We start from the raw sequence: 14,189 nt of genomic DNA, 5'->3' as shown, positions 1-14,189 counted from the left end.
GGAGGGGGGGGTCATGATCCCCATGATATATTTTATTAAATTTTAGAGCGATTTTTTTTTTAATTAGACGCTGTGTCCCACTGCTGGACAAAGGCCTCCACTCGACCCTGTTGTCGGCATTTTCCCACCATTGGAGTGATTGCGAGCTGGTAAGTGCGTACTTAGGGTACAAACGTTAGGGTAAACATCTCTACTTGAAAAACCCCGTCAATTTGTCGCTCCGTTTTGCCGTAAAAGACGGACAAACACACACACTTTCCCATTTATTAATTTAAAAAAAATGTAATAACAGTAATATAAAAAAATAATATATTCTGTCAAACAAGTCTGTGAGTAAATAAGAACAAAGAAAACTGTAGGTATCCTTTTCTCTAGCACCCTAAAGAAAAGGATGCATATAGTTTTCTTTGTTCTTATTTACTGACAGACTTGTTTGACAAAGTATAGCCGTTATCTATGTGGCTAAAAAACTTGCATCCAACAGATAATAAATTTGTTAAAAAGTGATTCCCCATGACATTTGATTGACAGTTCCTCCAAGACGCTTTGCTGTGCTATTTATGATAAAGAATAATATTTGAAAGAACTACGTTTATTATTTATTAGATAGTATAAACTGATTTATACTACATATCGGATTTCGGTTCTTGCTGAACAAACAGTTTTGATATAGTGCGATAATTACACATTACAATACGATCAATCGTTTATAGCCATGGGAAAAGGAAAGGTACTAAGTAACGACGTGCGTAATGTGTTATACAAAGTTTTGACTTTCTTTGATATGGAGAAGAAAAACAAAAATGTTTTATTGCCAGTAGAACGAGCCTTGGAACGTGCCGCTATCGCTACAGGCGTGGGAGAGCGCACACTCCAACGAATAAGAAAAGAAGCAGAGAGAATCAAAGCAGCTGGATTATATGATGGAGAAGCAGACATAATTAATTTCCCAACTCGAAAAAGAAAAAATCCCAAAAAGAGATTGGGTATAGATGATGCTATGATAGAAAACATAAGAAATATCATCCACAGATTTCAAACACAGAATCAACCCATATCTTTAAAAAAAATCCTATTTGCTGCCAAGAATGAGTTAAATTTTCCAGGACAAATGGCTACATTGCGTAGAATCATGAAAGATAAACTAGGATGCAAATTCAAAAAATGTGAAAAACGTCGCTGGGAATTGATAATGGAAAAGCCCCCAGATGTTGGACAGAATTCACAGAATGTGCAAATTGGCAGTAAACCGGCAGGAGATTTTGAACACATAGTAGTACCAGTACAGCCAGGGTTAATATTGAATTAATGTATTTATTAGGTTATTCTTTAAAAATAAAAAAAATCCTTTTCTTTATTCAATTTGAATTTACACCCCAAATAAAGGCCATTGCTGAATAAGCTATGAATATGGTTTTTACCACTATAAAGATCTCAAGAGAAGAATTACAAGTCAAAATACTGGTACATTCAAATAGTACCAGAGTACAAAATTTATTGTGAATCATGTTTTTGAGATTTTTAGGGATAATGATGATATGATACCTAGTACTGTATATGTATAATAGGTATCATAGTCATGTTTGGTTTTTGAATTACATACTAAACTACAGCTTTGGGTAGTCCTTTGCCTCAATTTTAGATTTTGTATTTACTCTTACGAGAATGAAGAGCTCTTCAGACTCTGCCTATATTTTTAAAATCTGACTTTCAATAAACTCTTAGGAAAAAAATGTTGTTTCAATATCAAAGGGAAATAACCCTAATAGTAGAAAAATAATAAATCATATCTTTATAAATATATTATTATTCATGTACTTGTTCATTGCATTAAGACATTTTAATGTACATAATAACTTATGTTGTCTTTCTCTTCTTCTTTCCCTTACTCTTAGTAGTTTTGTCGACATTCCAGTACCAGAGCAGTTGGAGGACCAGCGCAGCATTCGCCGCAGTAGACACACAGTACGTTAGAATGATTATGGAGTCTCCGGTCTCTTGAATGGACGTGAATATTCTGGCGACGGAGCCGCCAAACAGAAGTAACACGGTGACAGCTGATAGTTGGCCTGTGCTGCCGTTTTTGTAATTTGTGATTACTTGAATTGACTGAAAAAAAAATTTTATGTTAGGCACAGATAGTTTATAAACAAATCATCCCAACAACTTGTAAATGATTGTATTTTATTGAGAAACTACTATCCATTAATAAATCTGATTTAAAAAAATCTAAAATTTTTATTAAAATTAATCTAGTTGTTCAAATTATTGCTTGCAACAGACTGATATGTATAAGTCTAAAAAACACAGACTGATATGTATAAGTCTAAATAAGATAACGGTAGTTATGTTGAGTAAGCTAAGGAGGAAGAATTGAAAGGACATTGACCTGCCTGTTCCAATTTCTATTGTATGCACATAATGATATTGCTATCCTACTCCAAGTGTCATTGACCGACATCATGTGAAGGACAGCAATAACAAGCCAATGTACAATATTATTTGTGCTAGCTAGCAGCAAGACTCAGTAATAGAATAGTTGTTCCACATACACATTAACACTTTGATGCCAGGCCAAAAATGGCGCACTAATCCTGAAACAATTTTTTATCTAAAGCTGAGTTTAGACCAGCAAGTTACTGCTGCAAGTTTTGAGACACAACTACAGGTAAGAGTGAGTGGCAAATATCTGCATCTCTTTCTTGCATATACTTCTGTCTCAAAACTTGCAGCTAACTAAACTCAGCTTAACCTGCCTAGTGGGTTGTCTGGCATCTGAGCAAAGTTCACAAGCACCCACCCACCAGGTTGGTTCCTAGCAGTGAATGTGTTACATTACTCACCTTAGCAATAAGGATAATAGGAACATTAATGGCTTGCATATTCCACAGAATATCTGTTGGAGTGTAGCCGCTGACTAGAACTGATACTAGGCCTGCATAAGTGGCGAGGAATATTGTAGCCCCTCCAGTGGAACCTCCATAGTGCAATACTAGTGCTGCAATTATTGCAGTCTGAATTGCTAAGAATGTCCCTTCACCCCAGGCACTAGAAAAAAAAATTCAGCTTAGTGAAACTTAAAAAAAAAGAAACATGAGTTATGTGGTATGATACAGTGAGTGGATTGTTTTGCAGATTTAGGGCCGGTTGCACCAAACCGTCTGTCACCATTAAAGCATTCATTCAATGTTATTATATGAGAAGTTCCATAGACCTCTGCCGAGTGACAAATTGACAATGTGTCTGTCAAATGCGGTTGATGCAACTGGTTCTTAGTGCAGTTAAAAATATCCTTTTGTTGAATTTAAGGAATTATTGCCCAATAGCAGAATATATCTGTATCTCTGGCAACATTTTTACTGCCAGACACAACACATTAAACAATAATAAGGTACTGAATTACCTAAATGGAAAGCTCATAACATAACTGTAAGCAAAGTTAGCAGTGATGGCAAACAGCTCCAGGTACACTCCATATACATTAATGCCCTCTGCACTTTTGCTACCAAGAATCTTCAAGATTTGCGGCACCTTCACCAGTATGGAACCAGCTATGATTCCAATACCCAGTCCTTTGCTCAGTGTACTCTTAAAACAGGGAACTGGAAAATAATTGTATGTAGCAAATTAGTATTGAACAACGTTGTCAGTAAAAAGCAAGCATTGAATGTTATATCAGTACTTCATTATTTTATAGCATTTTTCTTTACTGGAGGATTTATCGATTAATTGTTACTTTTTTATAGAAAACTAAGCTAATTTAAATCAATGTATACGAATGCTGAATATAAGAACTAAAAAGAAAGTTTAAGTGAAGCATGCAAAAAAAAATTACCATCGAGAAAGTTGTAGTTGTTAAAATATTCGTTGTAACAGTTTTCCGACAAAACGGAGAGCAGCAGTCCTTTTAAAAACTCTGCCATTTTATTAACATTTAACGTAAATTTCTACAAGCCGGGTGCTATCTGGAATACAATTATATTAGTCAAATCTATCGATTAGATAGTGACCCCAAAATTATTCATTTGTACTTGCAGACCCGGTCGTTCACTGCACTGAGGGGAACGGGGGGAAACTGTCAGTTTCAGTTTTGTCATTGTCAAAATGTCAGTGTGACGTGGCATGGCGTCATGCGTTTTGTTTACACTGTGTGAGTTGTTATGGCCGCTGTACACACATGGCCAACAGTTCCACCAACCCCCTTGGCCATGTGTGTAGAGGGCTACTTGGCCGTAAGTTGGCAGTTGGCGCTTGCGCTTGCCGGCCAACCGATTCGTGTCGGTTTTTTGTCCACACATCAAAGGATCTTGGCGCCAATGGCCAACTGCGTTTACACGTTGGCGCTTCATTCAGTTGGTCGTCAGCCGTCAGAGAGGACAGTAGTGATATATTTACGAAAATAATAAGTTTATCTATGCCAATAATAGTGTAGATTTTAGGAAATAAAATAACCTTGCAAATGTTTAATGTATTTCCTAAAAGATAAATGTTCTTATCAGAATATTCAAAAAATTGTTAATATTGCAAATAATTTAATTTTACTACGGGGTTATTATTTTTTAATATTTTTTTTCTGACAACGTCTATGACCAAGAATTTCCTAGATTTTTTCATTCCACGTCCATCTTTCATGAAGAGCCAATGCCAAGTGATTGGTTCGCCAATGTGTAAACAGCGGCTCTTATCTTGGCCAAGGGGTTTCACAAAGGGCTGGTGGAACCGTTGGCCATGTGTGTACAGGGGCCATAAGGTGTTTTTTATAAGGCTCCGCGCACACGGGCGACAAAGTTGCTCGGCAACTTTCGTATTTGTATGAAAAGTTGCGTCGCCTCGTGTGCGCACCTTCATACTAGCCCATAGACCGAGCGATGGAGACAAAACAGTTTTGTCGCCCGTGTGCGCGGAGTCTAACTGCTGTGAGCCTTGCAAGTTTGAAAATTAAAATAGCCATAACATAAATTTATAGTATTTTATGCAACAGACGTTTAAAGGAGGTCAAAAAAGAGGAGTGGCGTGGGTAATAATTTGAGGCGAAGCCGAAAATTGTTATTAAGACGCCACGAGTATTTTTTGACTCAGTTAAACACCGTTGCATACAATACTTTTTCTACGACCATGCACTTACTTTTTAATAGTTTTCTAGAATAACTTTCGTGAAATTCGCACTGTTCCCTGTATTTTGACTTGTCCTCTGTAATGATCCTGCACTCACCCTGTCGCTCGCACTCCCCCGCGCCGCCGCAACCCCCGGCGCCCCGCGCACCCACGCTATATCCCTTAAAGGCTACCTAACAATACTTTAAGAGCTATATCGTATGCGTGGGCGGGCATCTTTTACGTAGGGTTTTAACGATCTATGCACGACCCTGTAAATGACGAATAACAGTTCGGGAGTAGAAAAATAAATTTTATAGCATTAGTGCATATATGCTGCCACCCTGCTCAGCAGGGCGAAAGCCAACCCTATCATGAACTTTAGGCCACTTTATGATACGAGCCAAGTAGGAGAGTAGTAAAATAGTAGGCAGCACACACAGGAGGTTCCTAATCTTCCTTTATACGTAGAGGAGCGCCATCTAGTTTTAAGCCTAAAAGGCCCACACATTTCAGGGGTACGGTTTTTTGTATGGGCTTTGTCAGTCCAGTATTAAATCGTTCTTGGCAATAATGCTGGCGACTGGCGAGCCGAGACGTTTAATGTAGGTTAAGTAAAAGTACCAGTGCCCCTCAAAATGTGTGACTTATGTTGATATGGGATTAAGGTAACAAAAAAGTAAACACTTATTAGTCTAAGATTTTATTTATGAAACAATAACAATATAGTAGGGTGAATGATTCTAATGGAAAAGGTATATTATTGGAAAATAATTTATCCTAAAACTTTGCTCACACAGTTCACGGTGAATGCAAAATTCTAGATTTGGTAAATGAATCAAGCAGATTGTTTTCCATAGAAGAAATGGAGCGCCTTTTTTAAGGCGTAACCTTACGTCCAAAATAAACTACAATACCTTAAACAATTATGTATTCCTCTGTAGAAATGCTAGTAGATTATGTACAAGTAATTAATTTTGAAATTATACCACTAGAGTACTAACAAGTTTACAAGAATTTGTAGAATTGCCAAAGGTGGCAACGAATGTTTGAAATGTCAGCGAATCTTAAATGGTGTCAATAAATCTATACATTTTAACTGTCCCTCGCTTACACTATTCTAATATGTTATTGCGAGTATTCGTTAACGTAGAACCATTCATTACTGCGCTACAGTCACAAATAATCGAAGTTCGATGATTACTTGGATTTTCTCCATAACTCCAAAAAAAATATCATTACAGAGAGAGAAAGTTCTCTGAATTTGAGAACTAAGATTTTTCCGGACAATCAAGTCACGTACCGTCCGAGCTACAAAGAGGTAAGGCTCGGTTGCACCAAACAGTCTGTCACCGTTATAATACGCTAAAATGTATTGTATGGAAAGTTTCATACTTTACTGCAGTTTGTTGTGGTCAATAATTATGGTAGGTGCAACTGGGCCTAAGACGTTACGTGACCATACCGTGTACCATAGATGAATAAGGAAAGAGTTGTAATTGTTGGGCCAAATTGTCAAAACTGAGGTTGAAAAGTTTTAAGCCTGTATCAAGAGATGGCAGTCTATGCACTGTGATTACACATTTTACTTCGACAGTAACTCTCTATAATACTCTATCCTCTTTGGTGGTACTGATAATTTACGCTATTTGACGCTAGATGTCACTACAAATACCTTGCATTTACTGATGTATGGAGTTACAACTCTTTACTGACTTATTCTTCTATGCCTGTACGGACAGATAAAGGCTTGCCACAGAGTCTTAAAAATTAATTGTATACAAACAGACAGATCTGTCAGTGTCAATTTGCATACAATTTTTTTTAAGATTATGAATTTTTAAGACTGTCTGTGGCAAGCCAAAGTGATAAGTGGAGTGCATATACTCTGTCAACACACTAAATCCCTATCTTATCTTTTCATTAGTAGATTTTATTGGCACACACTGCAGAAACATTTTAAACACTTACCAATGTTTGATAATGATTAGTTAACTGTTTCGAAATGAATATATACATAATTCTTAACAGTAGTTTTTAAATCTAGACATTTGTTTGCAAATTACGACGGCAATTCAGCATTTCACGGGTACACCTAAAATAATGTCTACAACTATCCACTATCATGTTTTGTACAGTCCGATGACAAAATGCGTGCTTATGATTTTCATATCCACTTATTCAAAAAAAGTTTCTGAACTGATTTGACATTAGTTAAACAGTGGTTTGTCCCTTTCTCACATCTACATGAGTCAATATGAAAGAAAGGGACAAACCACTTTTTAACGAATCAGTTCAGCATTTTTTATGAATAAGGAGATTAATGTTGTTATTGGTAGTAACATTTTCGTGGAGTGTTCGTATGTGATTTATTTGGTGACCAAAATTTCGGTTGCTGTATTAGAGCAGAAAATATAAAATAATACAAAAAAATGACTAACAAATAGAACACAAAGATCAATGGAAATAAATTGAATATCCGATTTGACTGTACCCATACTAATAAGTTGGATGACTGAAAACTATAACAAGACTCGATTTACTAGACTTTATACGCTGAAATAGTGCAGAAAGTATACTATTCTAGTGTAACACATTTAATCTCATTAAGACCCATGCCAATTTTTCCGATTTTTAATTTGGAACTTTGTTTAATTGCTTTGACTTCAATACTCGAATATAATTTTAATTTGCGCTATTAGAAGTACGCAGGGACTTACGAGATTAAACTGATCCATGGGAGATAGGAAAACACTCGACATGTTTTATCAGATAAGACAAGCAGTCCTCAAATAGACAATTTTCTTATTTACAATGTGAACCAAAGTAACACTTTGTTATAAAATTTTGATGTTTAGTTGGTAAACAGAAAAATTCAACTTATTTGGTTCATGAAAGTAAAGTAATTATGTTTAACAGAGATTGAGATTATTGAGCCTTCTGAGATTAGTTCAAATTAATTGTTCTGACGATTGCTGGTAATGTTGTAAATTGTTAACTATGAAATGGTTTGTTTTCTTTATATATTAAAACAGCTTACTATTATGTATGTATTATTGCAATGTATTTAACAAACTAGATCATAATAATTGATTTTTGGACATGATATACATACAACAATCATCTTGAGAGGCTAACTATATGACTGTGACTACGCATAAAGGCAACTTTCATGTTTTGTTATCAACATACCTATTATTTAAAACTATCTGAGAGTGATAAATATAAAAGATTTAGAGTAGAGATATTTCGTGACTAAACCTCTTTTTTTGAAATAAACTTTTCAAAGAATGTAAAGATGCTAAGGCCCAGTTGCACCAACCACTTAACTCAGGGTTAGTGGGCTGTCGTCTGTCAAATTCCATATAAAATGGTGGGTTAACCATCCATTTTCGTTGGTGCAAGTGGTCCTAAATACGATGAATATCAATCATTGACCTTCCATTTCCTATTTCTAAGGCATACATTGCTTGACCACCCGCATTATAGAGGAAACTAAAGCGAGACGGGAATGTGTCGCGTGCGATTCAGATAGGAAATGTTAGGTCAATTCCTGCTGAGCCTGCTTTCTTTACATGATTAGATCACAGATTCAGATCAAGCTAGGATTACAATGATTTTAATACCAAAGAAAGAATGCACAAGGATTATTTTAAACATGACGTTTACTTGATATGTGCAAGGCCCTTGCCCTATTAAAATCGTTGTAAAATAACATTTGTCTGACTTTCAGTTAATTTAAACACTAAGGCCTACGCATAAATGGAACCTCATCATAGTAATGGAAGGAAATCATTGACTATTCTGGCTATTTTACGGCATTCTATAGTTTACTATTGCTTCTATTATTCTATTGAGCAGTTACTTCTTACATTTAGAAGGCAATCCACGGACACAATATCAATGGCAGGTATTGCTTGTATTAGTTGTTAAAACTGCACTAAATTATCAAAGGTACTTTTTGGACAACAACCTTTAAAATTAAAGATAACATTCTGGCCGAAAATTATCAATTTAGAAAAAAATATGATCTAATAGAATAATAAATGTTAAATAAGTCTCAATGTACTTAATGTCTATTTTATATTGTATTGAATGCATCATCTGCCTACTGAAATAACTGGAATAAAGGCTGGAACAGGCACACACTTTCTATGAAGTTCCATAAATAACTCAGATTTTTTATATTTTCATTTAAGTGCCTAATTATTTCCCTTTATGCAACCAACTTTTTTTTATGAACTACAAGATTTGGCCACAAATGTTGTTCTTGAAAATCAACTGTATATGACAATTTTGAATAAAATACTTATTTATACTACACCTAGTCACCTACTTAGGAGAATGTTATGAAATCATTCACAAAGTTCACAATCCACATGTTTTGTACTCATGAGAGTGGTTTCAGAGAGAATGACAATTTAGGTCGCGAGTTGTTTTTACCTAAGATTTTCTTTTGTTCCTCTTTAATTCTTTTTTCTTGTTCTTTTTTCAGTTTTTGTTTCTCTTCATCCATTTTTCTCTGTTCTTCTATCATCGCTAACCGTTCCTCCGCCTGAAAATTAAGTAAGAATATTAAATAAAAATTCAAGGAGTATTTATTCCAATACCTTCTGATTCTAATGGTAATACTAACTAACCATATAAATTTTCGCTAAAATATGACTAGTGATTATGAGCAAGTTTAATTGTACAAATGGTTTTGAGCAAAAAGTTTTTGAATATCTGAACTCATGTGCAAATCCACAATCAGTTGATTTCAACCTGGACAAATTATTTCAATTTACAACTTGTATTAAAGTGGAACTCTCTTTTTAAAAATGAATTGGATCAACTAAAACTTGTAATATGAGTTGTAAATTGTCATGCAATACCTGTAGAGGACATCTGGGGCCCATTTCTCAAAACTGAAAGTTACAAGTTACAAGCGGAAGTCTCTTTCCAAACTGTCATATTAGACATTGACAACCACTTGTAAATTGTAACTTGTAGCTTCTAGAAATAGAACATACAAATCAAATTGCCCAGAGTCAAACTGTAGACATATATTATCACACCATCACCTTTTAACTGTAGGTAAGACATTCTTGAAGATGATACACAAGCATTCCAAACAAATTTCATGCCAAGCAGACAATCATATATTTGTACATAATTCTGCCCAATACCTTAGATAAAGATCCTCTTACACCAGTCAGTTTTCAGACATACTGCGTTTGTACGGTCAGCCAAGACATAAAGTCGAAAAGTGGTAAACCACTTTTTTGGCTGACTGTACGGAAAAACGGTAAACTATTTCATGGAATGCTGCTACATGCAATACTGATATTTTTTTATGAAATAGACTGCATACAAGTAGACGAGCCGCCTGATGGAAAGCAGTCATCGCCGCCCATGGACATAAGCAACATCAGGGCCACTTATGCATTGCCGACCTTTGAAGAACCCTAAATACCTGAGAGGCACTTACCAACTTGCGTTGGGCTTCTTCAATCCGTCTATTATTTTCTGCCATGATATCTTCCAGCTCTTTCCTTTTACGAGCTTCTTCCTCCTGTATGACAGAAAATATATATTAGCACAGTTTTAAACCTTTGTGGTCAAACATTGATAAACCAAAGACTGTTGGTACAAAAATTGAAGCCCACAAGTGGGCATTTTCTACAAATAATTAAGTATAGGAATAAAGTAATAAGAGTTATAGCTCTTACAGCTCTTCCTGTATTGCATAATTTAAAATAAGATAAAATCAAAACAATCTTTCATAAGGGGTGAAATAGCCATTTTAATTAGATCATCCCCTTGTAAAGGAAATTAAAAATTACATATCATATATAATTTTAACCTATTACAGGTAAATTCACAAAAGCTGGCACACCTGAAAGTGAACACCCTGTCATGTCAAACAGTTCATTATCATTTTGACATACACACATACAAACTTTCAACCACTCATCCCTTACCAGCTTTGGCGAACCAACCTTTACATTACAGTTAAAGTTGTTATACAAAAAATTAATTCAAGAAATACCTTCAGTATTCACGACTGGCTCCTCAAGCTGCAACTCCATTAAATTCTTACTGCTTCTGGCTCTTGCTCAGTCTTCCGACCTGACTTATAGACTACGTGACTGCCAGGACAGTCAAGTGAACAGTTTTAAAAAACTAGCGTCTGCCACAATGGCACTTACATAAGGGCAGGGCACCCTGCCTTGGCAGGAGAATGTGCATGTAAGGAATGTCCAGTTAACATTCGAGCAGCCAATAAGGCAGTAACAACAGTAATGAATTTAACAAATTATTCTTGTAAGCACTCGAACTACACCTGACTGGACCTTTAACATGATTGAAATAATACTTTCATTAGTTTCTTTTGTATTTTTAAAGTTGTCATTAAGTATTGCATTACTTAAGTTTATTAGTTGCGAGAACAAGGTCTGTAGTCGCAGGGAGGGGTTTGTCATGTGGAAAAGCAAGGTAGGAAGTGTTGCGTTTCCACATGACTGTAGGAGGGTGGTGGCAGGTACCTGGCGAGCGAGCTCCTCGCGGCGCTGTTGCTCTCTCTGTCTCTCCAACTCTTCCATCATCTCTTTTTCCATCTTGCGCTTTGCTTCCTCAACTCTCTTGGCAACTTCTTGTTCAATTTCGTCTTTTCTTTTTTCTAATTCTTCTTCAACTCTTTTCTTGACAAGGAGCTCTATTCTTTTTGCCGCTTCTTCTTCTACCACCTAGAAAACGGAAATGTTATATGTCGTAATTCAAATAATTTTAAGTGTTTAGTTTAGGAAAAGGTAGTCTATTTTCTTAAGTTAGAGTGTAATAACATTAAAAACTAGTAATTAGCTTCTAATTACTATTCGTATCTCGTAATTGCATAAACAATACTTGGAGAACTCTAAAGTCATACTATTATTGTAATAGTTACGTCTGGAGAATAAATTAACCTTTTGTTCTGCTTCTCTGACACGTCTCTGTCGCTCCATTTCCGCCAGGCGGTCCACTTCATCCATTTTACTGCGTCCTTTGGACTTTTTTCTATGACTCCTGCCTCCATCATAGGATGCTTCGCTACTTGTAGACGATGTAACGGAATGTGACCTTTTCCTGGAAAATTATATTAATACAGTGTGAAACGGCATTTTTTAACTGTTATAAATCGATACATTACTATGATAATTACTTTATTTACCTTGATTTTGAGCTTCGTTCTCTCGGTTTATCGGTATGTTTGGAGCTTCTGCTACGCGATGTAGATCGATCCTTGAGCGGCTCTTCTTTCTTGAATGTTTACTACTCTTATGGTGGCGTCTCGGAGATTTACTTCTTGATCTCGAACGACCCATTGTTAGATAAATGCGTGGAAATATAGAAAAATACTCGTACGAATATTAAAAATTCACCATGCCTATAACACAGATTATGACACCATCCATTTTGCAAGGACACGCGATACAGATAACAATAACACAACGTTGTGTATTTATCATGCTCTGTTATGTTGGCAAACCTTAATTTAATACGCTTGATAATTTTAAGACTTTTATGAAATAGGGCCCAAACAAAAACTATACTTTGTCAAACAAGTCTGTCGGTAAATAAGAACAAAGAAAACTATATGCAAACTATATGCATCCTTTTCTTTAGGGTGATATAGATATAACCTATTGGCCGCTGTACACACATGGCCAACAGTTCCACCAACCCCCTTGGCCATGTGTGTAGAGGGCTACTTGGCCGTAAGTTGGCAGTTGGCGCTTGCGCTTGCCGGCCAACCGATTCGTGTCGGTTTTTTGTCCACACATCAAAGGATCTTGGCGCCAATTGCCAACTGCGTTTACACGTTGGCGCTTCATTCAGTTGGTCGTCAGCCGTCAGAGAGGACGGTAGTGAAATATTTACGAAAATAATAAGTTTATCTATGTCAATAATAGTGTAGATTTTAGGAAATAAAATAACCTTGCAAATGTTTAATGTATTTCCTAAAAAAGATAAATGTTCTTATCATAATATTAAAAAAATTGTTAATATATCAAATAATTAAATTTTACTACGGGGTTATTATTTTTTAATCAAATTTTTCTGTCAATGTCTATGATCTAGAATTTCCTAGACTTTTCCATTCCACGTCCATCTTTCATGAAGAGCCAATGCCAAGTGATTGGTTCGCCAATGTGTAAACAGCGGCTCTTATCTTGGCCAAGGGGTTTCACAAAGGGCTGGTGGAACCGTTGGCCATGTGTGTACAGGGGCCATATAGTTTTCTTCAGGTTTTCTTTGTTCTTATTTACTGACAGACTTGTTTGACAGAGTATAGCAACAGGCGCAAAATTCGCATTGATGTTAGAGGCAGTTTTCCTAAGAACAAAAAATGTTCTTGATTTGCATACCTACTTATTGATTTCTGCTAGTATTCGTCTATCTTTAGCACAGAATATATAATAGTACAAGTACAGAAGGCTCACTCCTTTGATGTTCACAAAACGCCGCCATTCTAAATTCTTACCTACAGTAACAAACGGACCGCACGCGTGCAGACGACATTGAATTCTATTGCGCCGCGCGAAGGTCGTCGCCACTGAATGGGCCGCGAACTCGCGGCCGCCGGCATGTACTTGTAGCGCGGCGAAAGGATCGCGGAGTGAGCCGCCCCTGTCTTTAGTTACTGCACCTAATGAAATTGCACACAAGTAAACTAAGGACAAAAGGCGAACTTAATGCCATGAGACATTCTCTACCAGTCAGGGATAATAAATAAAACAAAAATAAAAAAGCCTGGTTAGAGATATGAAAAAGCTAGCCTGGTTAGAGATATACTGAAGGTTATTTGTTTTTTTTGTTCCGTGCAAGATAGGTCGCGGTGGCGGTCGTTTTAAATACCAAACTAAACGAAATACATCATTTCTTGATATTTTTGTATTGTAATAATAAGATACACGACTCTCAATAATATGTGGTGGGACGGAGACACACTTGTCCGGTTTTTTTCTGAATACTCGTAATTTTACCTAATACCGCCACAGTTTTTGTTTCCTACCAAGGGGTAATAATATAGTATCATCAATCATTTAACACCTTTTCTACCGCAAATAACTCGC

At 36.1% G+C, this 14,189-nt stretch overlaps 3 protein-coding genes across 3 annotated transcripts; 1 reads left to right on the top strand and 2 right to left on the bottom strand.

Annotated features, from left to right (window-relative positions):
* The first annotated feature begins 545 nt into the window (after positions 1-545).
* LOC125227126 lies at positions 546-2,108 on the top strand. Its single transcript, XM_048131343.1, has 2 exons — positions 546-1,293; positions 1,916-2,108. Exons 1-2 carry the CDS (start codon positions 716-718, stop codon positions 1,956-1,958), a joined length of 621 nt encoding a protein of 206 aa, XP_047987300.1. The 5' UTR covers positions 546-715; the 3' UTR covers positions 1,959-2,108.
* Positions 1,788-4,065, bottom strand: LOC125227125 (mannose-P-dolichol utilization defect 1 protein homolog). The gene is made up of 4 exons (XM_048131341.1): positions 3,836-4,065; positions 3,404-3,602; positions 2,844-3,048; positions 1,788-2,109 (listed from the first exon to the last, which is right to left on the bottom strand). Exons 1-4 carry the CDS (start codon positions 3,921-3,923, stop codon positions 1,858-1,860), a joined length of 744 nt encoding a protein of 247 aa, XP_047987298.1. The 5' UTR covers positions 3,924-4,065; the 3' UTR covers positions 1,788-1,857.
* A 3,684-nt stretch (positions 4,066-7,749) lies between these two features.
* On the bottom strand, positions 7,750-12,536 carry LOC125227112 (UPF0430 protein CG31712-like). The gene is given in 6 exon segments (XM_048131325.1): positions 7,750-9,649; positions 10,565-10,648; positions 11,622-11,822; positions 12,039-12,198; positions 12,284-12,359; positions 12,362-12,536. Coding segments are annotated over 6 exon segments (762 nt in total). The 5' UTR covers positions 12,438-12,536; the 3' UTR covers positions 7,750-9,484.
* Positions 12,537-14,189: the final 1,653 nt, after the last annotated feature.

The sequence above is a fragment of the Leguminivora glycinivorella genome, chromosome 6, assembly GCF_023078275.1.
Source record: "Leguminivora glycinivorella isolate SPB_JAAS2020 chromosome 6, LegGlyc_1.1, whole genome shotgun sequence".
Lineage (NCBI taxonomy): Eukaryota > Metazoa > Arthropoda > Insecta > Lepidoptera > Tortricidae > Leguminivora > Leguminivora glycinivorella.
The sequence above is the reverse complement of the archived record's forward strand: the minus strand, read 5'-3'. Positions and strand labels throughout refer to the sequence as shown.

Coding starts and splice junctions, on each gene's coding strand:
- LOC125227126 (XM_048131343.1), top strand. CDS start 716: ATGGGAAAAGGAAAGGTACTAAGTAACGACGTGCGTAATGTGTTATAC. Junction 1,294..1,915: donor GTAGTACCAGTACAGCCAGG/GTTAATATTGAA, acceptor TCGACATTCCAG/TACCAGAGCAGTTGGAGGAC.
- LOC125227125 (XM_048131341.1), bottom strand. CDS start 3,923: ATGGCAGAGTTTTTAAAAGGACTGCTGCTCTCCGTTTTGTCGGAAAAC. Junction 3,603..3,835: donor CAACTACAACTTTCTCGATG/GTAATTTTTTTT, acceptor ATTATTTTCCAG/TTCCCTGTTTTAAGAGTACA. Junction 2,110..2,843: donor CTATTATCCTTATTGCTAAG/GTGAGTAATGTA, acceptor TTTTTTTTTCAG/TCAATTCAAGTAATCACAAA.